Here is a 15,436-nt window from a genome sequence, read left to right as displayed (position 1 = left end):
TAAAGCACTGTACTCTAAGAGTTCTATTTTTAATAGGATAAAGCTTTGTATATTCTGCAATTGAGGTGAATCTGCTGGCCCATTACTGAGTACCCTACCACTTCAGAAAGAGCTGGAGGGAAGGAATTGAGCCAAGGGTCATGCCCAAAGGGACTCAGATCAGCTAGGCAAACTGTGTTACCAGAGTGGCCATTATGCAACATTATGTAATTATTTTAGCTCTCTGAAGAAAATATAGGACAATATGACTCATTATGTTGACAATGTTATGCTGTTCACCAGCTATGATGACCCTAAAATAAAGGTCGGCTTGGATACCAGGGAGTGCATTAGTGAGATCTTTGTAAAACTAATTTTAAAAAGCAAAGCAAAAGTTTCTTTTCCAACTCAAAAAGTCAAACCAGTTACAGTAAAAACCCTTTATTTCCTAAGCTGCGTTAGCTATTTTAAGTGTTTTATTACTGAGCCTGTTGTTTAATATGACAGTGGGCACCAGGAGTTTACTCCTTCAAATAGGTGTATCAAGCATGAGCATAAAGACCAACTTTCCTTAGGGTAAGTCCTCACTGCAGTTAGCCTGGGTGATCAGCACCCAGGTCGCAGCACCCCAATTAGCTAGCCCAGGGTAGGAGCAGCTATGCTTCAAAATCCTACCCAAGTTATTGCGTTCTCGCTGGTGCTGTGTGCCCATGCGTGGCACTAGGTCTAGAACTGGTTAGGAATTTTTTGACAGAACCCTTTTTCATCAGAAAATGTAGAATCGTCAAAACCAAAACTTTTCACAGGAATGTATCAGTTTTGACAAAATTTTCATTGGGAAGGATTCTCAGGATGGAACTTTTGAGTGAGAGAGAGACAGACAGACAGACATGTGCACTACGACCTCCCACCCTCCCCACCCCAAATGGCCAATAGTCCATTGGATAAGGTACTTACTTGGCATGTTGGAGACCCAAGTTCAAGTCCTTAGTATGAACCAGCAAAAGCCTCAGGTGAGTGTCCGAACCTCTGGGCTATTGGCTTTCCTGGGGTGAGTCTGGTTTTGCTTGTTTGTTTTTTGTTGGGTGAGTGGGTGGATGAGAAAATATTTGAAAGGTCCATTTCAAATGCAGAAAGGGAAAAATTGTTGAAATCTTGAAAATTTTCCTGGGACAGGAAAGCCATTTTCTGCATGACTCAGACTTCTAGGGGTGCATCCCCTGGTTCTTTGTGCTGCCATAAGATGAGCCATTTTATGATTCTTCCCAGTGAATTATGGGTGAACTCGTCTGGACACACACAGTTAATTGTGAGAAGGCATTGGAGGACTATCACCACTCAAGTGATTTTCAACCTGGATTCGTGCTACGAAGTGAACGTACGGAAAGGTGGAACATAAGCTGGAACCCACATGCCCAGCCGTGCCTGCTAGCCTGGTCAGAGAGCGCTACTAACCCCAGTGTGTGGATGGGAGGAGGATTAGGACCAATACTGGTGTAAAAGCATGAATCAACTCTGCAGTGAAGACATACCCTTAGAGATAAAACTGCATTTCCCTTGCCTGACCCCTACATTCAACACGCTAACCAAGTATTAGCTATGTGGAGTGTGCCACTGCTAGGGACAATATGCGGCCATCTTACAGTACCCTCTTTTTCAGTAAATTGGCTAAGATAAATACTTCCATATCCCTTACTGCATAGCACTGGCTTTCCCACAGAAATCCCTCTTTAAACCATCCCTGACATGATGCTTAGGCAGTGAACAGGAAGTTTATTCCTCCTTATTATGCCAAGTAGGATTGTTTCGCTGTTACTTTGTCCTTCTTGTTGGTCATTTATCTTTACCTGTTGTATTTTCTCATATGTTTAGACTGTAAGCTCTCTGGGACAAGCACTGTGTCTTTGTACCATTCATAGAACAATGGGGTCCTGATCTCTGATTGTGTCCAATAGGTGCTACCACCCGATAAATAATAATCCACGTGATGGAATACCCCAGTTGCCTTTGACAGAAGAGGCACTGTTGACAACAGAAAAAGTGATGTAGAGAGTTTGGGTCCTACCATGGGCAGAACTTATTTTGTAGCTGGCTCCCAATAGAATATATAGACAGAAAATGAATAGGAAGATAGGGGGAGGAATTGGTCACAGTTTAGTGTGAAAAGTGCTCACACAGCAAAGCCTTTTGTGTTGGTTCCTGTGTCATTTTGGAAACCAAAGTTACTTCCTTGTTTCTCTTATTCTGGTCCCTATGTTACCTCAGCACAGCAAACCTTCTTAATGTTAGGTTAAGATTTTAGGTTTCAGATTTCATGAACTAACTTTGATTTCTACCTGTAAAGTGCAGAAAAGGTGCTAGACACTAGAACTGTGGCTCACTCTCAGCCTAATTTTGCCCTTCTTTCTTTATATTGCTGCTACTGACTGAACGAGAGTGTGTATGTGTCGTATATACAGTGGACGTCAATCTCATGTCAAATATTGGACAGTTAATAAAATACTGATAATGTAAGATGGTCTTATTGAGAGGTCCTGAATAATTTTCCTTTATTGATAAAGTTACTTGGAGGGGTTGTTCATTGAATTGCTGAGGCGTGCTGTAAAATACACAACGTTTTCAAGCACACTTACCGCTTCACTTGGAAGAGCTGGAAAAAATTATTTGTTTTTAATCCACTGGCTCCCTCTGCTGGTATGACAGAATTATAGTGTATGGTTGCTGGTTAGAAGAACTGATTATACAGAGCTAGAGGCAAGAGAAGAAAATGTCTCTGCAAAGAATTGTATGAAACTTTTACTTGATCATGACACAAGTGAATCAGGGGCACTTCCTGGCTCCTCACCCTTTGCTTTAGCACTACACACACACAAACACACTCCTTCAGTCAATAAGAGTAATGAACATAAAGAAGAAAGGGGAAATTAGGCTGTGAATGAACCACAGTTCTAGTGCACAGCACCTCTTATTCAAACAGGAATTAAACACTGGTTTTGAAATATTGAAAATGTTTTATAAACATTAACTACAAATAAAACTTTAATGCAATCACCAGGATGTCTGTACATACCGTAACTGAGTAGTCATATGATCTTATTACTCTTGCCCTTCACTCCCTGCTCCCCATTGTTTATTTTCACTGGTTGTGTCACATTTTAAATGCTTTATTTGTTTACTGCAGCGTTTCCCAAACTTGGGACGCCGCTTGTTTAGGGAAAGCCCCTGTCGGGCCGGGCCAGTTTGTTTACCTGCCGCGTCCGCAGGTCCGGCCAATCGCGACTCCCACTGGCCGCGGTTCGCTGCTCCAGGCCAATGGGAGCTGCTGGAAGTGGCGGCCAGTATGTCCCTCAGCCCGCGCCACTTCCAGCAGCTCCCATTGGCCTGGAGCGGCAAACCGTGGCCAGTGGGAGCCGCGATTGGCCGGACCTGCGGACGCGGCAGGTAAACAAACCGTCCTGGCCCGACAAGGGCTTTCCCTAAACAAGCAGCGTCCCAAGTTTGGGAAACACTGGTTTACTGTATTTGTTTGGATTACTATGCATCTACCTAAAAGGAGCACCTTTTAGTTAGAAAACTCTTCAGCAAAAGAGTGATGCCTTTGCGTTTGTACTGTAAATCACTCAGCAAACTTGGATGATTTTTTAAATATAATTAATCATAGAGTTAAAGCTTGCAGCACAGCTTGTAGGTAAGTATTATTGTATCCATTTCACAGATAGGAAAACTGAGGCACAGAGAGGTTATGTTACTTGCTGAAGGTCAGAAAGCAAAGCAGCAGCAGAGCCAGAGTTCTGAAACCTCAGCTCTAAGCTAACATGCACAGGCCCCTGCCAATGCTCTGGTTGATCTTACATAAATTTAATTTTCATAATAAACATCACAGATTGCTCAGGCCATTCCAGCACTCAATACATAGATATATTATGGCAGACACAGTAAAAAAGATTTTAAAACCCCTCCATAGCAGTCATTAAAAACAATGAAATCTCCTCAGCCAAGCCCATCCCCAAATGCCTCAGAGAAAAGATAGGCTTTGCAGCCTGCCTTGAAGCTTAACAAAAGTGGTTCTGCTGCGCCAAGGGAGGGGAGTGAATTCCAGAGCTGAGGACCCCTCATAGGGACCCATTGCCAACAGCTCCCTCTTTTTTACATGGAGGGGGCTCCTCCTTGAGTGCCTCTGCTGACCTCAGTTGTGCCAAAAGAGACAGGGAAAGAGGCAGTCTCTCAGGCAACCAGGTCCCACCCCATAAAGGTTAAAACAGGTAGGTTAAAACAACCCTTTTGATTCCACACAGAAACTCAATAGTAGCCAGTGCAGTTCCTCAAGCACAGATGTGAAATGTCTTTCAGGGTGCAATTGCACGTAGTAAACCAGGAGCTGTGTGCTGAGTTCCAAGTGGTCTCAGTGTGTGACCCCAAATAGAGTGCATTACAGTAATCCAGTTTTGAGGTGATAAGGCCTGGATATCTCTAGCAAGGTGAACGTTGGGAAGGAAAGGTCATGTTCTTCTCAGAAGGTACAGGTGGGAAGGAGTGTTCTTGGTCATAGGCATAAGAATCCAGTTCTACCTAAGAAATCTTCTATGCTGCATAGCATCTCTGCTATAAGAAACTACCAGCATCCTTTTTAAGTTACTCAGAGGGAATCTTTTTGTTCCCCTCTAATTTGCATTATAGCATTTTTTGCTCACCTGGAGTTGCAAGAGCTTGTTGCCCACTCTCACCATCATCTTTACTTCTTATTTACTCTTTTACCAGTGATTTTTTTATCACTACCTCCTTCCTGAATAATCAATAAAACAGAGGAATGCTAGAATTCACCCTCCTCAGATTTGCTTTTGCTTTGAGACATGACTGCTTGCACTCATTTGTACTAAAGAAGAACGCGCAGGAACAAAACTGTTAGAGATAGATTTATGAATGAGTTTTGGAAACTGACTTTTCATAAGTAGAATGTTCATTCATATGCATTTACCTGATTTCCAATATGAATTTAAATTCCAGTGATAATTTTAAATATGTTTAATAAATGTAGCCCGTAGAGATAATATAAATTGGTATTTTTTAATGATCAGTTCATTATAAATCAGATTTTAAAGCCACTGGTTATAATATTAATGTTACTGTAGAAAGTAGTTACTGTGAACAACAAATAGGAATCCCAATTATTTAAGATTGTACAAATTAAAATTTAAGCTACCTTCCTAATCATATATTTCAATTTTTAACTACTCTAGAATACAATGTCATCCATCCCAAGGCATCAGGCACCCTGGGCACTCTTTTAAAAACACTCCAGTAAAGAAACAGACCTACCACTACACCAAACTCAAATACCCTTATAAAACAGATGAGTTAACATTTCATTTAAGCCTGCCCACATTGTTCCCCTGCCTCCACACACACACACCCCACTACCCAGCCCTACCTGTTACCCATCTCCTTACAGATTACAGAGAAAAGCTGGGTCTGGGATTCTTCACCAGGCCCCAGCCATTGTGCCCAATGCAACCTTCATGTGTGGAGGTCTTTGTTTAGCTAGATGGAAGATAACGGTGTTGCCCCTTTAAGGACTTCTTACAAGGGGTGGCGAGGAGAGGGAAAGTTTACAGGGATAGACAAGAAGGGCAGGAAGCAGTTGGGGCCAAGTCAGAAGGTCATTACACTGCCCTTCCTGCTAACTGGAAGGGGGGGGATTTATACCCCATGCAGCTGTAGAGAGACCCTGATTTATCAGGATTGGGCTGGCAGCACCAACCCAGGAACTTGGCAAAGGGACCGAGTTCCCTCTTGACCCGCTGTAAGCATTATGCAAGTTGCCCTTTGCCTTGGGGGTTGGGAGGGAATTTATCCCTCACCCTCAGATTGGCCAAGGCAGAATGTTTTTTTTCCACCTTCCCCACAGCTGATCTGGGACCCATTGGGGTGATGTAGGGGATTGGGTTATAATGTTGCAACTTAGTACATAAAACTTGTTATTGATGTCCAGTGCACGTACTCAGTATGGAAAGGATACAGTTATCGGATAAAATGGATTGGAAAAGGATTTGAAGGAAAGTATCCCTTAAGGAAGCAGAGTAAGGGTGTTTGGAGCTCCTATGTCGTGTACAGCGGGAAGCTGTCCTTTTCTTAATCCCTTTTAGCCCCCTTTCAGGGAACTGAGGAAGAGGGTTTGGTGCTCCTGCATCTGGATCAGCAGAAAACCAAATCCTCTCCTTCCTGCACTGTACAATTTGTTCCTGGGTACTTCCAGGTATTATAAGTGAATAAAGTTGTGGCCTAATTAAACCACATTCATTCCCCTTCCTCCCTTCCCGTCTTTCTTCAGCCAGCTGGACAATTGTGCTTTGACTTAATTAAATTAACACAGTGGTCCCTTCTGACCTTAAAGATGTAGAGTGAAATCCCCACTGAAATCAATGACATACATCCTATTGACTATTTTTAGTATAATTTTTATGAGTGACACTGTTAAAATTTCACAAAAACTAAATGAAAAGTTCTAGAGTTTTTGGTGACTGAATTAGCAAAGTTGAGTGAAAAATTGCACATTGTTTTTGACTTTGTGAAAAATGTTACTTCAGATTTTTCTCCTGCTGAATCCCCAGGGTTGCAGCGATGCTGCATTGGCAGTGAGATGCTCTCACTAAGAGGGTGAAATAGTTTACGTTGTGTCATAGATGCTGTGGAGTTTACTACATGTCAACGGGGGCAGGGGGGAGTAGTCTTAATTCATTGCTGCCTTGCACCTTTTGTATTCATTTACACCAGTGCAAAGTAGATGTAAATTGCTACCATTCTGAGTTGATAGCATTTCAAACCCACTTTGCACTAGTGTAAATGACTACACAAGGCAATGGTGAAACAGGTTGTGTGTGTGCAAAAGACTCACATTTCAGGATATATGTAGTGCTGAAACTGTGGATGTGGTGCTCTCTGGGATGTACCCCAAACTTAACTGTTTCATTTTCTACAGACAAATGTGTGTGAAACATACATGCTGTAGCAGTGGTGAGGGCTGCTGCACAATCCCCTGGGTAAAGCATGCAAGTGAGAATAAACCACATGTGAGTCACATCACTTAATACGCTGGTGGAAGACGCTCAGATATTATGATAAGGGCAGTGTAAGAACCAGCACCAAAGAGAATAGAAGCAGAAGCTGTTCTGTGGTTTGCTGTCTCCACAGTCTTTCCGTTTTTATGAGCTCTAAATTCATGTAAAATTAAGGCCAATCTTTTTAAGTTCTTGTTCCTACTGCATTCTTAGGAGTCTGGTTCACCATCTGTGTACATCAGTGGTTCTCAAACTTTTATACTGGTGACCCCTTTCACATAGCAAGCCTCTGAGTGCGACCCCCTTATAAATTAAAAACATTTTTAAATATATTCAACACCATTATAAATCCTGGAGGCAAAGCGGGGTTTGGGGTGAAGGCTGACAGCTCACGACCTCCTATGTAATAACCTTGCAACCCCCTGAGGGGTCCTGACCCCCAGTTTGAGAACCCCTGGTGTACATCTGCTATGCTACGTAGCAGTTAGCAAGCTCTTGGAGTTGAAAATAGTTTAACTTGTATATGCCCATTCAGTTTGTTTAGGATTACAAAGATCTAAATTTCCATTGAGCTCAGAGGCCTAGTCTGGGCCATTTCTGCTTTCTGTGATGTACAAATAGGTTGACATTTGTCAGTGAAATGTCAGTTTTAATATATGTATTGTCTGATAGAGTCCAGTGGTTCTCAAACTTCATTGCATCGTGACCCTCTTCTGACAACAAAAATTACTACCCGACCACAAGAGGGGGGACCAAAGACCGAGCCCACCTGAGCCCCGCCGCTCGAGCCCCACTGCCCCGGGTGGAGTGGGGGAGGGGCGTGGGCAAAGCTGAAGCCCAAGGGCTTCTGCTCTGGGCAGGGGGCATGTAACCTTGGGCTTGGGCTTCTGGCTTGCTGGGGCCCAGGGCCAACACCAGCCTTGAGAACCCCATTAAAATGTGGTCACAACCCACAGTTTGAGAACCCCTGTGATAGTCCAATTTACTGACAAGGGGTAAAAGACTGGGAGTCAGGGCTCCTGTGTCTGATTTCTGATTTTGCCACTGACTTGTTATGTGACCGTGGGTAAGTCAATTAACTTTTTTCTTCCTTAATTAAGCTTAATTACAGTTAGTATTGTAAAGTGCTTTGAGGTCTGTAGAAGAATGGCTCTATATAAGAGCCAAGTATTACCAGTGCTAAAATTAAAGAGGTCTTTTTTTCTTTTGCTAACAGGTACTTGGAACACCAAATGAAGATACATGGCCTGGAGTCCATTCTTTACCCCATTTCAAGCCAGGTAGGTTTAAACAACAAGTAATCAAGATTTCATTCTTTCCAGGAAAACACATTAAAAATCTTACGTGCTAGCTGACAGAAGGGTTTTGAGACAATGCTCCTACGTTTTGGCACATTTACTTACTTACTAATGGACTTCTGCAACATTGTTTCAAAATAATCCGAATAGTTTTGCAGGATAGTGGATGCATTGTAAGCATACTGCAGTGCATTCATTTTAGCATTTTAGCATTTCACATGTCACTATGTTAGTTGGCTTTTGACTTTTAGCCATAACTTCCCTTTGTAGCACATTAATATGACATTTTGCACAACTACAACATGTTGCACAACAATCTTACATTTCCTGTGAGTGGAAGGGTGATGAAGGTCAGTATTATTGGTCAACAGGTGCAATATTTATTAATTATAATGTACTGAAAGGGGGAACCAAAGTGATAGGATAAGGTATCCTGGAAGCTGAAGACGGAAACGCATCGTATTCCTCTGCCACTGTTTAGTTTACTGTATTATCTAACACTTTCTGCAGTCTAGTTTTAAATGGCCAAACTGATGGTGCTTCTGCTACTACTGTTGGAAATCTTTCCATAGTCGAATAGATTTAACCATTAGGAAGTTTCCCTTGATACTAAGCAAACACCAGTAGGTAACCCTTATAAGCCAGGATGCAACCAAAATAATGATGTTTTATCTGTTCCACAAGCAGACTTCTATTTTAAAGTTAACCTATAAATTGCACCATTTAGGCTGGAAGTAGGTACCAAAGTTTACTGCTCTGTAAGGGAATCCAGATTCTACTCAGGTGAGGTCATAATTAAGTTAACAAGTTTGCAGGATTGGGGCTGACATTGGGGGAAAGAAAGGTCTTTTGGATGATGTCAGCTTATCATAGAATACTATAGGAACCCTTCAATAATAGCACACAACTATTTAATAAATCTGGAAGGGTTTTATCCTAACACTTTCTAGATTAAAAAAAGATTTTCTCTAAAATCCAAAAACAATTGTGTGTCAATTTAAATCTTATTAAAGAAAACACTATTTTCAGAAAAGTTCCAAAGACATTTGTTGTTTAATATTGGAAGTGGATAAACAGGACATGTTTTTGGCTTTGGTGGTGCTGTATTTTTGTCACCAAAAAAAAAAAAAAAGGGGGGGGGGAGTTGAATAAAATGTTTTGAACAGTAGATGGCAGTCAAGAAACTTTCTCTTTAGAGAATGGCTTAGAAATGCATCAAGCAGTGAGGGTTTGTTCTATCAGTTTTTGCAAAGGGACATTGGGAAATAAATTGACAGCTGGCATTTAGTGAAATGTAACAGAGGCATATTATTTTTAAAATGACCATTGTGTTGGATTTGTTTTTGTTTCCTCTCTTATAGAGCATGAATTTTGCCAGCTCTGAACACATATCAATCATAAAAATGCAGTAATGAGGGAAAAAAGATAAATGCAACGTGGTCAATGGTCACTCAACACTTTCCCCATTTCCTTAAGGGTGCATAGAGTGCTCTTTGTTCTTTCAGCCTTTCTCCACCCCTGTGAAGTATGCAGATTTTCAAGCCAAAATCATTATTATCCTGGCTGATAACTGTTTTCATCTGTATGGGGCCTGTTGCTGCAAGGTGCTGAGCACCCTTAATTCCCATCCACTTACATGGGGGTTGAGAGACTTCTGCCCCTCCCTATGGGGAAAAGGTCCTTTTTGCTGCAAGTGTATGCTTAGCTCTTTAGTGCGCATGGTATTCTTGGCAAAATGATGAACATGTGAAATAAGCCCTTCTAATATGTTACAAAGATGCATAGGTTTTGGTTTATTCAACAGTAGGGATGAAATTTGCCTCACCTGCGTAAAGCCTGGGCTTTATTCTGGTGAAATGCAGAATGACTGGGGAAGCAAAATCCAACACCTACAGCATAGGGGTTGGGCATGAAGCAAGCCTTGCATCATATCAAGTACTGCATCCTACAGGTTGGGCTGGAATAACACCACTTTTTTGCTAGGGACATTGGCTCTGGTTAGGAATGTATAACATGGCCCTTTCACTATCCAAAAAGCTGCCCCTCATGCTGACCTCCGTGTGGCCATCAGGGAAACCTCCCCGGAGAGCCCAGGAGTTGCATAGTCTCTTTTGCAGATGCTCAACCAGCCCCTTACCCTTCCTGTAGTGCTTAGATGGACCCTCTGCTCTTGGATGAATTACACCCTATAAGAGATTTTGCGAGTGAACTTGACTGAAAGAATTTTCTGAGTAACCTTGTACTAGCAGAAGCAGGGTTAATGCTTTATTTTAACACTTCTCAGATTTATAATTTTGAAATGGCTTAGTCTCTTTGTTTCCTTAGTCCCAGAGTACAATATAGTGAACCTGAAATGGTCTTGCCAAATTTGAATTGATTCCATCTGTGTCCAAGACTTATGAGTTTATTGTATTTAAAAATAGAAAGCATGGAATATATTTTCTTTTTCCAACAGTTTGTTCAGCACTCCTTAGTCAGGCAAAATTTCTGTGTGTGTTGAGCAGAGCCCTAAGAAAGTAACATCCCCATCTAAACATAAATATATGAACTGTAATTTAAGCCTAGCAGTTGCAAACAGTAAGGACAACAAATTATTTGAAAGGAAAGAAGTGCAAGAAGAGCATTAATGATTAGAACATTAGCATCTGCTCAAGGCAGACTTTGATGTTATAAGCTTAGCTGCTTAAAAGCATAAAACAATGGAATTTGAGCAGAAGGTATCAGTAATAAATAGTGACTGTAGTAAAAAAAAATTCTGGCAACTTAATTAAATATCTGTGGAGCTGGAAAAAAAACAAGCAGAGTTTAAACAGAATTTCATTTTATTTGTTGTCTGCATTCAGGTATAAGTAACTAATTTTTTTCCCTGTGGTTCAGTAAAACACGGTCACTGCCTCAGGGAGCTAATCACAATTTACTAGGGAGAGACAAGTAACATCTGAAAAACACTGCTTTCGATGTTATGGGTTGCTACTTCTCCATTACAGTGTCCATAGGCCTAATTGCCATGTATTGAAGTTAGCAAAAGCAATGATGTCCGGGATATTCTGTTGAGATTGGTCAGTAGAGAGAGAATGATATCCTAAAATGTGAATAAACTTCTCTCAGGCTGAATGATGGAGTCCACTTCATATGCCAAACAGAGAGAGCTCTAAATTAGCCAGCTGTTTTGTTTCTGGGTCTCTCTGTCTATAAATGGGAAAGTAAAAATTGTGTATCATTTATTTCACCCCTGAAGAAGGCCACTCAAATATAGATGGTTTTCCTGCCTTTTTTTATCAGCCTGCAATGAAAGGATATGCACTAGCCCTTTGTTCCTTTGAGATAGCATTGTATCATCCAAATCATGAAAGCAGTTTGAAAGTTGTCTGCTGTGTTATCCCCTATTGTTCCTCAGCCGTACCCTCCACCAAAACCATCCTGTTTGTGTTTGCAAATACTTTTGTCCCGTCTAGTAAATCACCTACTGGGTTGATTGTCAACACTGTTTTTCGTCTAAATACTTAATTTTAAAAATACAAAATAGACCAAATGGAAGACAGCTGCCTTCCTAACTCAGTTCCAAAATTTTGTAATCCTGATTCTCTTATAGTATCTCCCTGTGCTCAAATGTCATCTCTTCCAGCCTGGTAATGTAAGCCAATATGGACATGTGTGAGCACTGTTGTAAAGAAATGATCCATGCTCAAATGAGCAAGATGTTCAGGGAAATGAAAGTAAAAACAATTATTATTATTATTATTGGAGTAGAGCCTAGAGGTCTTGAGTATTTGGGGGCTCCATGGGTGCTGAGCACTGTACAACGTATAGTAAATGATGACAGTGACCTAATGAAATCTGGGTTGGTGCATACGTATTTACTATGGAGCAGGTTATGGCTTTGCCACTAGGCCTGAGTAAGGGGCAATGTGTAGGTGTGTTGCCCGGGAACAGACCCATTACTTCCTCCTCCGTGTCAGCTCAGTGGTGCTGGCTCGTGTGTTTGGGAGGATGGAGGCATGGGTCTGCCTCTTCCTGTGCAACTGAATGGGAGAGGGAGTAGCAGTCCCAAGGAAGCTGCTTTCCCACTCACATTATGACCTGTGATATAGGTAACTCATGTGGGGCAGGAGGCACATCTGACGTCCCCTTACTTCCCTGCATGGGCACATCCTAGTAATCTAGTTCAGTATCTGTTTTTAACAGATATTCATTTTAATAATCTTTAAGCGTAGTTTATTCCCAGCGCACCCATACACCCCGTACAAAAGAGAGCAGCCGCTTTAAAAACATCCGTGCTACATTAAGGTGAAATGTGAACTTATTCCCTTCATTGTTTTAAGTTAAAGCTAATGTTACTAAGTAAACGGGTACATCCCTCACTTCCTGCACATTCCTTTATTTCCACTCATCATCTTTTCTTTATAAAAAGGTCTGCTAATATTTCATGGCATGACCCCATCTAGGAAAACATTTTGAGCATTGCTGAGGCAATGGCTTTCCACCAGCGTAGAATGAAGAGGGATTGTCTTTTGATACAAATTGGTGTATTCTATTATTATGAGAATGTGCTAATACAGGGGTAGGCAACCTATGGCACAGGTGCAGAAGGTGGCTCGCGAGCTGATTTTCAGTGGCACTCACACTGCCTGGGCCCTGGCCACTGGTCCGGGGGCTCTGCATTTTATTTAATTTTAAATGAAGCTTCTTAAACATTTAAAAAACCTTATTTACTTTACATACAACGATAGTTTAGTTATATATTATAGACTTATAGAAAGAGACCTTCTAACAATATTATAATGTATTACTGGCACGCAAAACCTTAAATTAGAGTGAATGAATGAAGACTAGGCACACCACTTCTGAAAGGTTGCCGACCCCTGTGCTAATAGCTGGACAAATGCTTTTCTATTGGCCCTACTAAGACAACTTCTCTCCTGGCACAGATTGTCTCTGATGTAGAAGAAAAACTAGCAAGCTTCATGCAACTTGTTTTGGGGCCACCTACTGACAATTGGGGTTTAATGCACAGAAGTTCTGGGTATTTTGATCTATACCTGACCCCAAAGAAGTAGGTCAGCGATTATCTGAGGAAGGAAAGATTCCATCCTAAAAGAACATAAGAATGGTCATACTAGGTCAGACCAATGGTTCATCTATCCCAGTGTCCTGTCTTTTGACAGTGGCCAGTGCCAGATGCTTCAGAGGGAATGAACAGAACTGGGCAATTAGTGAGTGATCCATCCCCTGTCATACAGTCCCAGCTTCTGACATCAGAAGTTTAGGGACATCTTGGGCATGGGGTTATGTCCCTGACCATCTTGGCTAATCCCCAGTGGCGGACCTATCCTCCATGAACTTGTCTAATTCTTTTTTGAACCTAGTGAAATTTTTGTCCTTCATAACATCCCCTGGCAAAGAGTTCCACAGGGAGGACTGTGTGTTGTATGAAGAAGTACTTCTCTGTCAGTTTTAAACTTGCTGCGTATTAATTTCATTGGGTGACCCCTGATTCTTGTGTTATGTGAAGGGGTAAATAACACTTCCTTATTCACTTCCTCCACACCATTCATGATTTTACAGACCTCTATCATATCTCCCCCGTAGTCATCTTTTTTCTTAGATGAACAATCTCAGTATTTTTAATCTGTCTTCATATGGAAGCTTCTGTATATCCCTAATCATTTTTGTTGCCTTTCTCTGTACTTTCTCCAGTTTTAAGATATCTCTTTTGAGATGGAGTAACCATGCAGTATTCAAGGTGTGGGAGTATTATGAATGTATATAGTGCCATTATAATATTTTCTTTCTTATTATCTATCGCTTTCCTAATGGTTCCTAACATTCTGTTAGCTTTTTTGACTGCTGTTGCACATTTAGCAGATATTTTCAGAGAACTATCCACAATGACTCCAAAATCTCCTCCTTGAGTAGTAACAGGTAATTTAGACACCATCATTTGGTGTGTATAATTGCGATTATTATTTTCCAATTTGCATTGCTTTGCATTTATCAATGTTAAATTTAATATTCTATTTTGTTGCCCATATGTCCTGCTGATGATTTTTCATGAGCCAAATGCAGAAACAGTCAGAGATATGTATGAGACACAAGGAATTGGGTATATAAAATTCTTTATGGGACTCTGCTTTAATCACTTACTATTGTAAATCTCATCTGAAATTGAGCCGCTATCCAGAGTCTTAGCATTTCCTGCTCTATCAGAGCTTATCCCATCCTCACAGATGCAGTGAAAGAAATCTTCCATCTGATGCCAGATCAGAGAAGACTACCAGCTTCTCAGGCAATATCAGTAATTGGGCCTATGTCTCTGGTTCCAGAGACTGGGTTAGGCTGTCTGAACTCTAATCCTTCCTTTCACTCCAGCTTCTCTTCTCTCCTGGATTCACAGACCTAACTAGTGAGTCGAAGAACTTTGCTTGGAGACTCGCCTAGCTAGTTTTATTATTTTTTCTTATCAGCCTTTTGAAATGGTCCCAGTCCTGCTGTCTGGGTTAATGCCTCAAAATGCCGTTGCTGGGCAATTACCAGATCAACAGTGCTGCCAACCCCAAAAGTTCAAAAATCATGAGTCAACCCCGCCCCCCCCCAAAAAATCATGAGGTTTTTAAAGATTATATTGTGTTTTTTGTCTGTTTTTATTTTTTTTATTCCCCTTCCCTCTCCTCTCTGGCACCCCATTAAACGCCCCCCCCCCCCCCCCCCGGTGTGTGTGTGTGTTCTCCCATTATATAGCGAAAGGTGGTTTGGCCACTGCTGGAGCTGTCAACACACACACACTTTTCTGCACCCCCCCAATTAATCCTGTCCCCACATCAATTCTTCCCTGCCATCTGCCTGTGCTCTAGCTCCCACACCAGTTCTGCTCCACCCACCCTGTCTCACCTCTGCTCCTCCTGCAGCTCTAGGGGATCTTCACCCCCTTCTGCCCCTTCCCTTGACATTGCAGAGAGGGAGATGGGAGGGAGGAGAAGATACCCTGCTGCTCCCAGAAGCGGACTGGGGAGGAGGGAGAATGGTGTCCACTCCTTAGAAGCCTCTCAAGGCAATCTGCCTCCCTAGGGAAAACTTTAGTGTGCCCCCATCCCATTGCTTAGAACA

The 15,436-nt window shown here is 41.7% G+C and overlaps 1 protein-coding gene across 4 annotated transcripts in view; it reads left to right on the top strand.

The window, feature by feature from the left end:
- CDK14 (cyclin dependent kinase 14) overlaps positions 1-15,436 on the top strand; it is a 482,473-nt gene that overhangs the window by 325,294 nt on the left and 141,743 nt on the right. For all 4 annotated transcript variants that reach the window (XM_054020506.1, XM_054020507.1, XM_054020508.1 and 1 more), the window contains one exon: positions 8,251-8,314. In XM_054020506.1, coding sequence (XP_053876481.1) covers positions 8,251-8,314 — 64 coding nt within the window. The remainder of the gene's footprint in view (positions 1-8,250; positions 8,315-15,436) is intronic.

Source organism: Malaclemys terrapin, chromosome 2 (genome assembly GCF_027887155.1).
Source record: "Malaclemys terrapin pileata isolate rMalTer1 chromosome 2, rMalTer1.hap1, whole genome shotgun sequence".
NCBI lineage: Eukaryota > Metazoa > Chordata > Testudines > Emydidae > Malaclemys > Malaclemys terrapin.
The sequence above is the reverse complement of the archived record's forward strand: the minus strand, read 5'-3'. Positions and strand labels throughout refer to the sequence as shown.